Source organism: Hipposideros armiger, unplaced genomic scaffold (genome assembly GCF_001890085.2).
Source record: "Hipposideros armiger isolate ML-2016 unplaced genomic scaffold, ASM189008v1 scaffold_183, whole genome shotgun sequence".
NCBI lineage: Eukaryota > Metazoa > Chordata > Mammalia > Chiroptera > Hipposideridae > Hipposideros > Hipposideros armiger.
Window position 1 is genome coordinate 917,941 of NW_017731533.1, and position 15,640 is coordinate 933,580.

General features: G+C 37.0%; 1 protein-coding gene across 9 annotated transcripts in view; it reads left to right on the plus strand.

Moving 5' to 3' along the window:
* CUL2 (cullin 2) overlaps positions 1-15,640 on the plus strand; it is an 86,522-nt gene that overhangs the window by 33,737 nt on the left and 37,145 nt on the right. For all 9 annotated transcript variants that reach the window (XM_019652656.1, XM_019652658.1, XM_019652661.1 and 6 more), the window contains 3 exons: positions 295-389; positions 6,314-6,419; positions 10,967-11,049. In XM_019652656.1, coding sequence (XP_019508201.1) covers positions 295-389; positions 6,314-6,419; positions 10,967-11,049 — 284 coding nt within the window. The remainder of the gene's footprint in view (positions 1-294; positions 390-6,313; positions 6,420-10,966; positions 11,050-15,640) is intronic.

Here is a 15,640-nt window from a genome sequence, read left to right on the forward strand (position 1 = left end):
GTAATTGCTCAAAATCATATAAATAGTAAGTACAAGAGTAGGGTTTCAAATCAAGGTTTGTACACCTTTAAAATGTGCTTCTATGTCCTCTGGATGGTGTTTATGGATCAAGTTTTCTCTTCTAGTTTCATTGTTACTAAAGGTAGTTAAATTAGAATGTAATTTATAAATGTAATTTATAATACTTAAATTACGTCAGTTATTTTAGAATAATAGTTTTTGATAAATTTTATAGCTTAATAAATGAAAATGATAAGTGCTTTCCAAGTAAAAATGTTTTTCTTCTCTATATAGAGAGTTCTGGAGTCTGAAGAGCAAGTACTTGTTATGTATCATAGGTATTGGGAGGAATATAGCAAGGGTGCAGACTATATGGACTGCTTGTATAGGTAAGTGTGCTTTTAAACGCTTGACAATCTAAGCAGTATTGCTTACATTCATAATTGAAGGAGATTTTTTTGTTTCTTTTTAAAAATATTACCTATTACCCATTGAAATGCACAGAACTGAAGCATTTGCTGCTATATAGACTTCTCTGCTATGGGGATGGTCTTTAGTCTGGGTCATGTGGGTGTTTGGGAGCCAGGCTGTATGTGGAAAACTATTCTGTGAAGAGTAAAACTGTCCTTGATGGCATATTTCTTTAGATTACCTGGGGCTATATAGCACAAGTTAAATTGCAACAGAAATCCAAAGTAAAGCTTCAGTTTGGATGGAACTTAGAGAAAATCTTAGCCCTCGTCGCCTTCAGTAGGCTCTTATTTGACTCTAGGATTCAGTGTTTTGGATACACAGTTAGCGCAAGTACTCAGCAGTTTTCCTCCTGAAGCTCTCCCACTCTCTCCTCAAGGCATATTGTGTTACTTGCAGTGTCATGATGCCCGTGGGCTCTCCTGTCTCCCTGCCTTTCCTCGTGCTATTCTGTCTGTCTGGACTGCTTTTCCTCCTTTCTCTGAACGACTAATTCTGATGTGTTTTCCCACCCACCCTCTCTGGACTCCCCCGCCTCTGCGCAGTCTCCTGCATAGATCTTTTGTGTTAGCTGCCACTCTTGCATGTTCCCATGGCATCTGCTGGTCCTCTCTCACCCATTCATGTAGACAGTGGAAATACATGCTTAGGTAGGAAGGCAGAGAACTATTTATTGAGTAGTGAGTAAATAAAGGATAGTGGTATTAGCACCTGCCTCTCCCCCTTGGACCTGTGGTGTGTGCTCTTGAAATGGTTGCGGCTGTAACAGATCAGTGATAGTTTTGCCCTGTGCACTGTGGTTTTGGGCGCTGATATATGGTTGCCCCATTTTCTCAGCGTGGAGGAGCCGAGGAGTGGAGCTAATCTCACAGCATGATCTGCACAGCTACAGCATGCATTGCAGGAATACCACATGGGGGCCAAGGTTTGGTTTGCTGGGTTGGGGCCTTCTTTGCTTCACTAGTTCACGTTCCCTTAGGTTTTTGTAACAACACTGGAATTCACTCACTGTAAGTTGCCTGTGTTAGAAGCTGGAGCTTACGTCTAAATGACCAGTAGCTTTATTTCTTCTTAGAAGAGCAAAATGTAATAAAACCAGAAACTAGCCATTGCTGACATGTGTAATGTTTACAGTGGCTTTGGCTTTTATAAAATAGGTTTGTCATATATTCAACATCCTCACATTTGATGCTTCTCCTCCTCTATCAAAGTGAGGTAGTCATAAATAGAACTCTCAGAAATCCCTAACTGAACTGTGGGAGAGACCTGGAGGAATTTTAAGGATAAGAGGGAGAGTGCATGCATGCCTTTGCCATTGCTGAGACACTTGGGCCACTGGTACGTAGGTGACAAAGGAGAGCTCAGACTGTGCCGTGGAGTGGGGTCTCTTTTTAGCTGAGACGTTTCAGTATAGATTTAAGTCGTTTTCTATTCTTTTTAGTTTTCTAGGACACAGCAGTTCTGTTGGTTCTCCTGCATCTCTGTTTATCAAATCAATTTGAAACTATTTAAATTAGAGCTATTAAATTAGTACATTAATGAGCTTTTATTACAAGTTGCAATATGTATGATATACGCGTGTGTGTGTGTGTGTGTGTGTGTGTGTGTGTGTGTGTAAAACTATATGAGGTAGTTGGTATCTCCATTTTTATGTGAGGAAACTGAGAGTCAGAGAGGTTATATGACTTTGCTCAAGGTCACGCAGCTAAAAAATAACAGTAGCAGAATTTAATCCCAGATCAGTGTGATTAAACCCATTTAACTTCTTTATTCCACCTTAGTCTCGTTCTATATACACACTTTTAGTGACTTATGTAGATTCTATTCTCATCCCTTTTCAACACTGCATGTTATTTTAGGATGATCTCAGTTACTCCTGGTTTTAGGTATAACATACAGATTGATAACCACCAAATATGCATATATGTTTATCCCAGGCAGTTTAAGTGTCATAGGAGTATTTTTACCTCACTTCCTATACCTCCAGGGTACTGCAGATGTTCAAAGATGAACTTGTTATCTTTTACGTGCACACTGTCCTCAGCATGACTAGTTTTAATGGATAGTAGTACTGCATACCTAGCCATATATGCCGGAAGTCACAGTTATCCTTCACTTAGGATATCCTCTCCACCTGACCCTATTGGTTGAATTCTCCAAATAGCTCTTAAATCCATTATTTCCTTTGCTTATAGTTCAAGCTTTTTATCATTTCTCACCAGAACTTTGATGATAAAGTCCCTGTAATCAGCTCCCATTTTTGATTTCTAATTTATTCTATTTGGTAAGCTTCTTGTGTTATCTTTTCTAAAGTGCAAATTTGATCACTGTCTAGCCTCCTCTTTACTCTGATTTAATTTATAAGATGGGTATGTGTTAGCATAGGTGACTTAAGGATTCTGATTAGAAAGAAAAACAATGACATTCTCCTGCCCGCCTTTCCCAGTACTACATATCTATTTAGACCCTGTTGGCCCTTGAAGTGGAGTACTTAAGGTATTAGCTTGAGCACTAACAATTGTTGAAATTCAGTAGGTATTAGCATGAGAAGAATTCTTGTAATGGAATTTTCTAAGACAGGTTGAAAGCCTGATTTCTTAGAGCTTCAAAGTTTCCTTAGGCTATAAATTCTTGCCAAATACTATTATTGTGTTATTGCTCATACTCCAGAAATGCAAAGGATATTTATTAACTACTTTGTTGATAGAATAAGTTGTAAGAACAAGTACTACTGCATTATCCCTGAGCAGAACCATCTACCGGTGTGGTAGAGTGTAAACTATTTTAAGAAATTATTGGAAGCAATTTTCTTTTATGGTTTCCTAGAACATATAACTTTATTTCAAAACAAAGGTGTGGATAATAATTTTGATTGTAAAATACTACAGTGATTTAGAAATTAAGAATGGTATCTATATAAAAATGGAAAATTGCACTATTTAATTTATATTTTACATTATATGTTTAAATTATTTTAAAAGCTTGTCTGTCAAGCTTATACCATCAAAAGTTGAAATCTGGAATAAGAAAGATATATTTAAGGTAAGTTAGTTTAAATTTTATTCCATGAGGGACAGAGAACAGTGACTTGTCCTATCAGATAAAAGCATATAGAGGTTCACTGAAAGTGTACTGGCTCAGGAATATGCATACGGGTGTTGGGAACAGGTCAGTGAGTTCAGACTGCTGCAGATCTAGCAGCTGCTTCTTCGGACTTAACAAACCACTATTCTGAGAAGTTTGCAATTACTTTGTAGGTATTATAAGCGAGCTACTGTAGGATTCTAAATAGGGAACCGATACCTGAAAGCAAAATTTTTAGACGAATTGGAGATGCCACAAACAGGAAATAGAAACCCATCATAAGAGCGTTGTACATGTGGAGAGTAGACAAATGGCATTGGAAGTGAAAAGGAAAGTCATGGAGGAGATGATGAATGGGAGTAAATGAAGACCCACTGATCAGAGGAGGTAAACTGGAAAGATAAGTGTTTAGGTGAGATTACTGGGGTGGCCATGGTATCACTGCCCAAAAAAGGAAACTGTGGTCTGGAACAGAGGATTCATATAGGAAGCCACACGTAAATGCTAAAGATATGACAGTTAAGTTCCCTCCACTCAGTGAGCACATGTCATTGTTGAAATATTGCATTTGTTTGTGTTTGTGCATTCTACCAGATGTGCAAGCTCTGTGGGAGGAGACCACATTTTTGTGTTTGATTTTTCTGTGCCCAGCGCCTTGCATGGTACCTGCCATACGGTTCAGACTTGGACACTGCTTGTTGAATGAGTGTGGGAATTTCTGTGCCAGCTCTGTCACTTACTAGCAGATTGACCTTTGGCAAGTTCTTTACGCTCTCGAAGCTACCATTTTCAGATATATAACATGTGGATCGTGATACTACTGCATATATCTACCTCATGGTATTCAGCTGTATAAAATGTTTAGGGCTATGTCTTACACGTGATATAAGCTCAGTAAAGGTTAATGATACTTTCATTTCCTGGCATTCATTCCTGGCTTTCACAGTCGGCTCCAGGCTGCTTTTCTGAGTTTGTGTTTGTTGCTGTCCCTGTCATCTGGCATGTTACCCATTTATTTGTTCAGTAATTCATCGAAGAAGTATGTTTTGAGGACTTCATATTTGCCTGCCACTGTTCAGGATGCTGTCCCCAAGACAAAGTCCTTGCTTATAGACCTTCTATTCGAGAAAGGAGATGTAAACACGTAACAGAAGGGGATTATTTCACATAGTAGCAAGTACTGTGAAAAAAATAGAACAATTATGTATAAGATAGTTCTTCACTGGTAGTGAGATTAATTTGGATTGGTGTAAGGCCAGGCCTGAGAGAGGTGTGTTTGAACTCAGACCTGAATCACAGAGGCCAGAGATGAAAATATCTGGGATAGGGCATTTCAGGCATTTCAGGCCCTAGCCCAGATGTTCTGTTTCAAGTGAGGCAGCTATTCTTTCTCTCTAGCTTTTCTCTCTCTCCATCCTGTTCTCCTTTCCTCTTCTGAAAGGCATGGTTGGAAACCATGAAATTAAGAGGGTTGCAGTGAGAATGGAAGAAAAGGTTAAATGCCATTTTGAAGGGAAAAAAAATAATATGACTGTGTAACCTATGGCCAGAGGAGGCTGACTGTCACGTGGCACACCCAGATTATAAACTCCAGTGGAGTCTAGAGGCCTGAAGTTCATGAGTGTGGGAGTGGAACGTGTGTAAACGGTTCTGCTTAGGTCACTTTGGAGTTAATTCCAGGAATTATATTTTTCATTGTCTCGTAGAATTGTTGGTAGTTGAAATTTAGATTTATAAATTTTAGAATTAAATAGTTGACATTTTTGTTGTCTTTAGTTTCAGTTGTCTGTAAATGTGAAGTGGACCTTTCCTTTTGATGGAGTGAACATTAGAAAGTGTGTGTTTTAAATATGAGGTTTCACTGTTGTTCCCTAAATAATTGTATTGTTAATAGCTATTTACACATTGGCAGAACCTTTCAAGGGAATGGTTTTAGGTGGTGAGCATTAAAGGCATTATAGTGAAATCTGGAATGGTGAAAAGCAAGTGCTTAACGATTACAGGTTCTTTCTTCACTTTTAAATTTAGAACTCTGTATTCATCTCAGTAATTCTTAGAGTTCATCACAATTATTAGTTTTAGAATATATTGAAACCTTTTATTTTTTAAGCTATTTTTCTCTGGTAGATAAAGCGATCTTAAATCTATCAGTTTTGCCCATACTTCTTACTGTCTGTAATAATCGATTTTGTTGTCTTACCTATTGATTACGATCTTCATTGTTGCTTAAAAATGAAGTTACATTTTTTTCCTAGTGGAAAAATATAAGTTAGAGAACTGACCTGACTTTGATCTTTTCACCATTTTCTGTTTAATTTTTTGCAAAGTGAACTTATCTTGATTTACCAAGAAGAATCTGGGAATGAACAAATGAGATTATAGAAGGCCTGAACCTTGGATAAGCCCTGTTGGGCTATCATAGTATTGGAATTTTTAGAGCAAAACCCTTGAGGTTTTTTGTTTGTTTGTTTGTTTGTTTGTTTGTTTTTTTAATGTGAGACTGGGTAATAGGGTTTTGTGGGGTTTTTTTGGCTGTTAAGAGTTAATATTCTTTGTCTCTTGGGGCTTTGTACCGAAAGTTGGGCTGATAATTTTTATCTCTTTATTATATTTTTAATTTCTACATAATTTCTTTTGGGTGTATTATTGAACTATTCTGTAGTTGATTTCTAACCCTAAAATTATTGTTCTATTGCAAATTATTTGTTTTTCTACTGATTTTGACGTAGTATTCAATGATATTACATTTGTTTTTCAGGTATCTCAACACCCAGTTTATTAAAAAGAATAAATTGACAGAAGCTGACCTTCAGTATGGCTATGGTGGTGTAGATATGAATGAACCACTTATGGAAATAGGAGAGGTAGGAAATTCTTTAAATTACTGGCAAACATAAGAATGTTTTTATTTATTTAGGTAATTTGATTCACTGTCCTTTTTTTAAGGACAGTGAGTTGACTATCTCAAAATTCTCAAGATTTAAAACATCCTAAATGCTAAGTAAATAAAATACTGTGATGATTTCCTAAGAATTTTCAGGTAGGTGAGAACAGTAAAGATGTGATGAATATTATTTTGTTCTAAATTTTAAAATAATTTTTAAATTTTTTATTACAGTTGACATACAATATTATATTAGTTCAGGTGTACAAAAGAGTGATTAGACATTTATATAGCTTATGAGATGATCACCCTGAAAAATCTAGTGCCCATCTGACACCATTTATAGTTGTACAATATTATTGATTATATTTCTTATGCTATACCCTGCAGCCCCATGATTATTTTGTAACTATTTGTACGTCTTAATTCCTCCCCCTTTTTCACCCACACCCCCAAGGATCCTCCCATCTGGCATCCCTCAAAATGTTCTCTGTATCTGAAGTCTGTTTCTGTTTTGTTCATTTATTTTGTTTTTTAGATTTCACATATAAGTGAGATCATATGGTATTTGTCTTTCTCTGAGTTACTCCACTCAGCACAATACCCACTGGATCCATCCATATTGTTGCAGATGGCAAGATTTCATTCTTTTTATGGCTGAGTAATATTTCATTGTATATATGTACCACCTCTTCTTTACCCATTCATCCATTCACAGACACCGAGGTTGCCTTCATATCTCAGCCATTGTAAACAATGCTACAGTGGACATATGGATGCACATGTCCCCTTGAAGTAGTTTTTCTTGGGTTTCTTCAGATAATACTCAGAAGTGGGATTACTGGGTCCTTCTTTGTCTCTTGTTATAGTCTTTGTTTTAAAGTCTATTTTGTCTGGTATAAATGTTGCTATCCCAGCTTTTTTGTTTGTTTCCATTTTCATGAAATATCTTTCGTTTATCCCTTTACATTCAGTCTGTGTGTGTCTTTTGTTCTGAAGTGAGTGTCTTGTAGGCAGCATATGTAAGGGTCTTGTTTTCTTCTCTATTCAGCCACCCTATGTCTTTTGATTGGAGCATTTAATCCATTTACATTGAAGGTAATCGTTGATAGATATGTGATTATTGCCATTTATTATTCTTTTCTTTTCCTTCCTTCCTTCTTTCCTTCCTTCCTTCCTTCCTTCCTTCCTTCCTTCCTTCCTTCCTTCCTTCCTTCCTTCCTTCATTTTTGGTCTTAAAGAAGTTCCTCTAAGATTCTTTGTAATACTGGTTTGGTGATGATGAACTCCTTTAACTTTTTCTTGTCTGGGAAGCTTTTTATCTGTTGTTAGATTCTAAATGATAGCTTTGCTGGGTAGAGTAATCTTGGTTGTAGGTTCTTGCTTTTCCTCACTTTGAGTATTTCATGACAATCCCTTCTGACCTGCAAAGTTTCTGTTGAGAAATCAGCTGACAGTCTTATGGGTGCGCCCTGGTAGGTAACTAACTGCTTTTCTCTTGCTGCTTTTAAGACTCTTTCATCTTTAACCTTTGGCATTTTAATTATGATGTGTCTTGTTGTGGGCCTGTGTGGGTTCATTTTGTTTGGGACTCTCTGCATTTCCTGGACTTACATGTCTGTTTCCTTCACCAGGTTAGGGAAGTTTTCCGTCATTACCCCTTCAAATAGACTTTCAATTCCTTGCTCTCTCTCCCTTCTTCTGGTACCCCAGTGATGCGAATGTTAGTGTGCTTGATGTTTTCCCAGAGGTCCCTTAAACTATCCTCATTTATTTTTATTTTTTATATTTGCTCTTCTGATTGGGCTTTTTCTGCTACTTATCTTCTAAATCGATCATATATGGTGGCCGCCTAAGTCTGCATGTTGGGAAGGGGGAGCGCTCAACAAAGAAACTGTGGTTTCTGCCAGCACTTCTCTCTGGGAGAAAGCTGCCCCTCCAGCCTGAAGCCTGAAGCCAGACAATTCAGTTCCTCCGCGTATGTCTCTGGTACCTTTCTAGCTGTTGTCTCTGAACTGGAGCTCAGAATGAGTGAGTCCACCAGTGAGTAAGTCTGTGCGTGGGCTTTGTAAGAGGAATGCTTGGGATTCCAGCAGCCCTCAGTCTCACTCAGCCACAATTCCTGCTGGTTTTCACAGCCAGAAGCTATAGGGCCTTCTCCCTGGCGCTGGAACCCTGGGCTGGGGAGCCTGCTGTGGGGCTGGGGCTCTTTGCTCCTCAGGAGGGACCTCTGCTTACAAGGTATCCCTTCCAGTCTTCTAACCGCCTCATGCAGGTGTGAGACCTGCCTTTTTTATGTCTCGGCCCCTCCTGCCTGTCTTGAAGTGGCTTCTGTATATTCTAAGTTGTAGGATTTCTGTCCAGCTAGACTTCAGGTGATCCTCAATGGTGTTTGTTCTGTAGTTTAGTTGTACTTTTGATGTGGCTGTGGGAGGAGGTGAGCACAGTGCTTACCTTCACCATCTTGACCAGAAATTCATGTTGAGTATTATTTTTTATTTTTTATTTTTTTAAATATTTTTATTGGGGAATTGGAGGAAGGGGAACAGACAAGTTGCTGTCCTTTTGTTCTTCAGTCTAGTTGTGGAGGACGTTGCTTCACTGGCCCAAGTTGGCACCATCATTGCGCTCTTCCCGGGCAAGGCAGATCAGTCGCCGGCTTCTGGACGGCCGCTCACAGCAGCTTGCTGGCCACTCACGCTGGCTGCTGGCTACACATGGTAGCCCATGGCAACCCACCTGCCATCGCTGGTGACTCACAGCAGCCCAGCTCCAGGTTGAGCTGCTGTTCAGCATCTTAGCTGTAGAGGGCAGTGTCACTGACCCTCATATGTGGGATCCGAACCGGGGCCCTCTGGCGTTCCAAGCCAGCTCTTAACCAATGTGGCACTTGGCCGGCCCCATGTTGAGTATTATTTTAACAATTAAATTAATGATAGATGAATGAATGATAGAAGGTCAATATTTCTGCCACGTGACAAAGCTCATAAAAAAGTATTTAGAAAATGTTGAGGGGCGGCTGGTTAGCTCAGGTGGTTAGAGCACAGGCTCGTAACACCAAGGTTGCTGGTTTGATCCCCGCATGGGCCACTGAGCTGTGTCCTCCACAAGTAGATTGAAGCAACTACTTGACTTGGGGCTGATGGGTCCTGGAAAAACACACTGTTCCCCAATAAAATTTCTAAAGAAAATGTTGAGGATCTTGTTAAAAAGTGCAGAGGACATAGACTTAAAAGAGAGTAAATACAAATTTATAGATATAACAAATTTATTTTAGCTTTAAAAGGTAATTAAATTCAGAGTTAAACAATGAAGTGTGCAGTTCAAGTAATTCACTCAAATTGTTGAAGTACAGTGCAAATTTAAATGTGGGAAATTATATAATGCCTATACTGATTGTGAAAGAAATACTCTAATGTAATGTTTATTCATGTAATACGTATTTATTGAGTAGCCTGACATTGTGGATATTAATGGTGGACAGACATGAACAGACACAAGGTCCCTGTCCTCATGGGAATGCAGATGCTAAATAAGTAATGTTAAATTGTGATGAATGTTAATGAAGGAAATAAATAGCTAAGATGTAGAATTAGTAGAAATTTAAATTAGAATGAAATAAATTTTTCATTGTCTTTCAGTAGACTTTAAAATGTTCATCAGAAGATATATACAAGAATTAGCAGCATTTTTCTCAGTAGCACCCTGGAATCAGAAACCCATGTCATCAGCCATAGAAAGGGAAAATAAATCATGGTGTACTGTATATCGTACAACAGGAAACTACGTAGCAATGTCAATGAATGAACAATAGCTACATCTTTTAAATGGATGGATTTCAGTAACAGTTAAAATTTTAAAAATCATACATACAAGAGTATACAATGTGATTGTTATCAAGGTCAGAAATGGTCAACTTCAAAAATATATGTGGATACTTAGACATTTGGTAGAATTATAAGAAAGTGAATGATTTAACATAAAATTCAGAATAGCAAAAACCTCTGAGGGGAAAGAAGGACAACATTTGGGGCAAGCGTAATGGTGAAGTTCTATTTCATAAACTGGGTGGTGAATACAGGGTATTTTATTTCATTATTCTTTAAATTGACTTACCTACCCTTTTATGTTTGTATGAAAGCCTTCATAGTTTAAAATATCAGCTAATAGCCAAATCATGTTATTTTATTTAACATAACTCCTTTGTTTCTGTTCCAATCTTGGCATTTATAGCCCCTCCATAATACTGGACATTTAATAATCAAATAACGTTTTATAAAAATAAATTACTTCTGTAAGATTTTTCAACTAATCAGAAAATCTTAATTCTGTTTTTGTACATGTCTGATATGATGGTCATTGTCATCTTAAATTAGAAATTAATTTTTCTTATGTGTATTCAATTTTCATTTGAATTATAAAATATTAGTTATAAATACTCCCTTTGATGGGTATTTTCTAAAAACCTTAAATGTTAAAACAAATACTAAGTAATTCAGCCTTGATGATTTTTATTTTTCCTGGCAGCTAGCATTAGATATGTGGAGGAAATTGATGGTTGAACCACTTCAGACCATCCTTATCCGAATGCTGCTCCGAGAAATCAAAAAGTAAGTTTTGACATTTATCTTCTTGAGTCAATTCTAATTTGCTGTTTAATATGATTTAAAATAGTGTTCAGTTGCTTGGTAGTTGACTGGACATAGGCCTCATTTTACTGTAATGAACCTCATTTTCCATCTTAATGTCAATATTTGAAATTTGTTTCATAATTTTTGGGGGCAGGTCTTTAGTCTTTTAGCTTAAACTCGCTTAATAAATAAGTAAGTCCCTGAAGGAAGAGACTTGTTTTACACCTTCCAGGCATTGCTGAGTTGTTTGAGCACATTCTTTCAGTTTAAACCTGATGAGGATAACCTTTACAAAGCAGATTATTCCAGTTAGTTGGCTTCCTCTTAGCCCCAGTGTTAAATCAACAACTTGCCCATTATTGTTAGGTAAATTTATGGGAAAATGGCTTCCCTCTCTACTCATGGCCCAGAGTGGTTGACTTCTTTACCTAACTGCTGTATGAATAGAGTTTGGGACAAAGCACATTTTCCTGTGTCGTCTAGAATAGAATATTTTTGGGTCAGCTCTGGCCTGAAAGATTCTTACTAATCTTTAGAGAATCAAAAGCACTAAATCAGCTTTGGAGAATCAAAAGCACTAAAAGTCAGTCACACAGATGTGTGTACATTAAACTTCAGGCCGCAGGAACTGATGTTACAGGAATTACCTAGACCAGTGAATTGTGTTGTGATAATGGCCATTCCACCTAAATTTACTTTCTTTAAAAAAGACCCAAATACGGATTTTTTTGTTTTTGTTTTTGTTTTTGTTTTTAGCTGAGCCATCCTGCCACCTGTTGGCAGCTCAGCAGCAGCTCAGCTTGGGCCGTGATTCGAACCGGTGACCCTGTTGCTCAGAGCTCACACTCTTGAGTGAGCTCTTAACCAACTGGGCCATTGGGCCGGCCCTTCGGATTTTTTCACATGAGGGAAAAAGGCAAAGCATTGTTCTTACTATGAGGATCCTAGTAGGAAATAACGGGTTGAAAAAAAAAGCCACAAAAGAGGATAAGAGAATATTTTAAAACTTAATGTTAACACCAAATAGAAATAAATGGTAGCAATTAGTAACTTGGTTTAGTGTTACCTTTTTAGTGATTCCACTCTTTCCAAAGACAGCAAGATGGAGAGAAAAGGCAATAGTGAAGCAACGGGGTGGGAAAACTTTTTCCTTTCTCTTTTCTCTGCTAAACTATGATTAACTAAAAGAACACTCCCCAAAAGATTTGTAGGTCCTAATATAATATTTTTTGCTAAGAAATACTAAGTTTTTTCTTGACTTGGAATTCAGCTATTTTACATTAAAAGTATAATGAAAATATTGTTATAATTTTCTAAATGTACTTTTATGAAATGCCTCTTTTAATATAATTGTGTCCCAATCTAGTAAATTTTTCTTAAGTGTGATTGTTATCTTGTTAAAAATGAATTTGATGAAAAATTAAAATCTGTGTAAAAATAATAGAACCACAATACATTAATTCTGGAAAAAACATAGAGATATGGTCTCTGGCCAGTTTGTCTTACTTTTGTTGTTATAATCAACTTCCATTAAAGCATTGTTTGACATGCTTTACTAATATTTTATTTTTCATGTCTACTCTGTTAGATAGGCATTGTCCCACATGTTACAGCTAAAGAAACTAAGGCTTAATAATAATCATTAAATATGGGAACTATGTGCCAACAGCATTCTAAGAGCTTTACATGCATTATTTAATTTAATCCTCACAACCCCAGAAGTGGTACTACTTAACATTTTAGAAATAGAGAAGTCGGTGGTGGTGCTCTAACAAGGCTGATTTTGTTCCAGCCCCCATCTTCTTAATTCCGAGCATTTAAACCTGGGTTTTGTTTTGTTTTGTTTTTTAGATTTTTTAATTGGGGACTTGAGGGAGGGGAACAGTGTTGGGGAATTGGGGGAAGGGGAACAGACAAGTTGCTGTCCTTTTTGTTCTGCAGTCTGTTTGTGGAGGAACGTTGCTTCACTGGCCCATGTTGGTATTATCATTGCGCTCTTCCTGGGTGAGGCAGTCGCTCGCCAGCCATTGGATGGCAGCTCACGAAAGCACACGCCAGCTGCAGGCCAGCCCCATTGCAGCCTACGCCGTCGCCGGCGACTCACGGCAGCCCAGCTCCAGGTCGAGCTGTTATTCACCATCTTAGCTTAGAGGGCACAGCGTCAGTGGCCCGCATGTGAGATCCGAACCAGGGCCCTGCTGCTCAGAGCTGATGTCCCAAGCCAACTCCTAACCATGCACCAATCGACCGGCCCATAAATCTAGGTTTTTCTAACTCTAAATTCATTATGCCTATCTGTTCAGTCCACAGAACATTTCTTTCACTCCTAGCTCCAATACTTAATGATGAATACATGTTAGTTTTATGATGCTTTGAGTATTCTAGTGTTTTCACACATTTCTTTCTTTGATCTTAAGGAGGCATGGCAACTTTTATTTTTAAGTAAGTAAATTGAACTTCAATAAGGAGAAATGATTTATTGAACTTGATATAGCTAAGGAAAGAGACTCCATTCCTTTAAACTTCCAGTTTGGGTCTTTCCACTGCATTGCTTTAACATCTATTATATTTACCCATTGTCATTGGAGCTTATAAGGTCAGATATCATAACTTCCATTACATGGAGGAGTGACTGGTAGATAGATACTCCCTGTTTGTAATCTGTCTGATCCTTATAACAGCATATGATGATGAATATTCTCATAGGCTCATTTTACAAATAGGAAAGGAGGCTTGAGAGCGTAATTATTTTATTCCTGTGTCATATCTAGTACATGGCAGAATGAGAGTTAGAACTTAGGTCATTTTGGTCCGTAAGTCTGTGTTCTAACCCATATAGTAGGTATTCTTAAAAATAGTTGCTCAAGTTGTATCTCATGCTTGCTACTAACAAAGAAATATTTTATTGTTGTACCTACAACTTATTTGTGGAAAGAGCTCCAACCAGACTTACAAAATAAAATCTTTTCAGATCTAGGAGAGGGTATTGCGAATTTGATTTCCTGTCAACTTATCCAGAATTTCCTTTCCCTATATTCATACCTGGACTCCTTCATATTCTCTACAAGTGTCTAAAGAACATTGCTGTGTACTTGTGGTTTCTCAGATCTGGCCACTGAAAATCAAATTTACACAGGGAATGTTTAAAAGTGTTATCTTTCTACAAAAAAATAATTATAAAAGTAATATATACTGATTGTAGAAAATTAAAAATATATAGAAGTTTAAAAAGAGAAAAAGTAAAAGGCCTTTTACTTTTCCTCCAGTACCTTCAGTTCTGTTATTCAAAGGAATTCACTATTAAGGATTTAAAGTGTTTTCTAATAGCAGTTTTCTGTGCATTTAAGATTGTATTGTTCAGATATACAGAGGGTGCCAAAAACATGTATACACATTTTAAGAAAGAAAAAACCTGTATCAAAATTGTTATACTTAATATATACTGATAACAAAAGATGAATACAAGTCATGTGTATACCTTTTTTTGGCACCCCTGGTATATTACGTGTACATATATTTATACCTGTATACATACATACATGTATTACATATACTATTACACACACATACATATGTACATACATTTGGGTGGCTTTTTCAAAGCCTAGATATCTGGATTCCCACCTATATTGACTGAATCATACTCCAGGGAGAGCAGGAAGCTCTGTTTTAACAAAGCTCCCCATATAATACTTATGTATCTTGTCTAGAAATGCTGTTCTATGCTAAATAATATTCTCTTCACTTATTCTATTAAACTTTTATTGGAGTGTTTCCTTTTTTTCCCTTTGGATGTCTTTATTCAGAACACTTGAAAATATATTCTTCTTAAAAGATAGAACAGATTAGTGGTTGGTGTGAGACAATAAAATGGTAGCATGAGGGAGTTTTTTTTATGGTGATAAAATAGTTTTATATCTTGAATATGGTGGTGGTGACATGAATCTAGATATTTGATAAAATTGCATAGAACTACCCACACGTACACAAATGACTGTATAAAAACTGGTGAAATCTGCATAAGGTCTGTAGATTGTAGCAATGTTGATTTCCTCATTTTGATATCGTTCATAGTTGTGTAAGATGTTACCATTGGAGAAAACGAGGTGCAGGGTACACAGGACTGCTCTATATTATTTTTGAAACTTTCTGTGAGTTTGTAATTATTTTACAATTAAAAAATATTTTTTTAAAAGTTTAAACAGCACATAAAATGTGAGTATCCCTGTTTTCTTTTTTTCCTTTTACCTAAGACTTCCTTTCCTCTCCTCATAAGTAACTACTGATAATAGTTTGGTTGTACTTTAATAATTTGTTTATTTAAGTACAGTGATTTTCATCCTTTGGGGGGAATCTTTATATTCCTTTAGGAAGATGATGGAGCTGTGGAATGTCCCCACACAAAAATACTTGGAAGTTTTCATTCATTTTGAAATTATAACTCAACAGCAGGACACTCATGACTTAAGCATTCTTGTTCTGTTTGCATGTGAACATTATAAACAGCAGGAAGAATTAAGTGACAAATGGAAAAAATATTTGTAACTTCATAGCTCCATTTTTTTTTTTT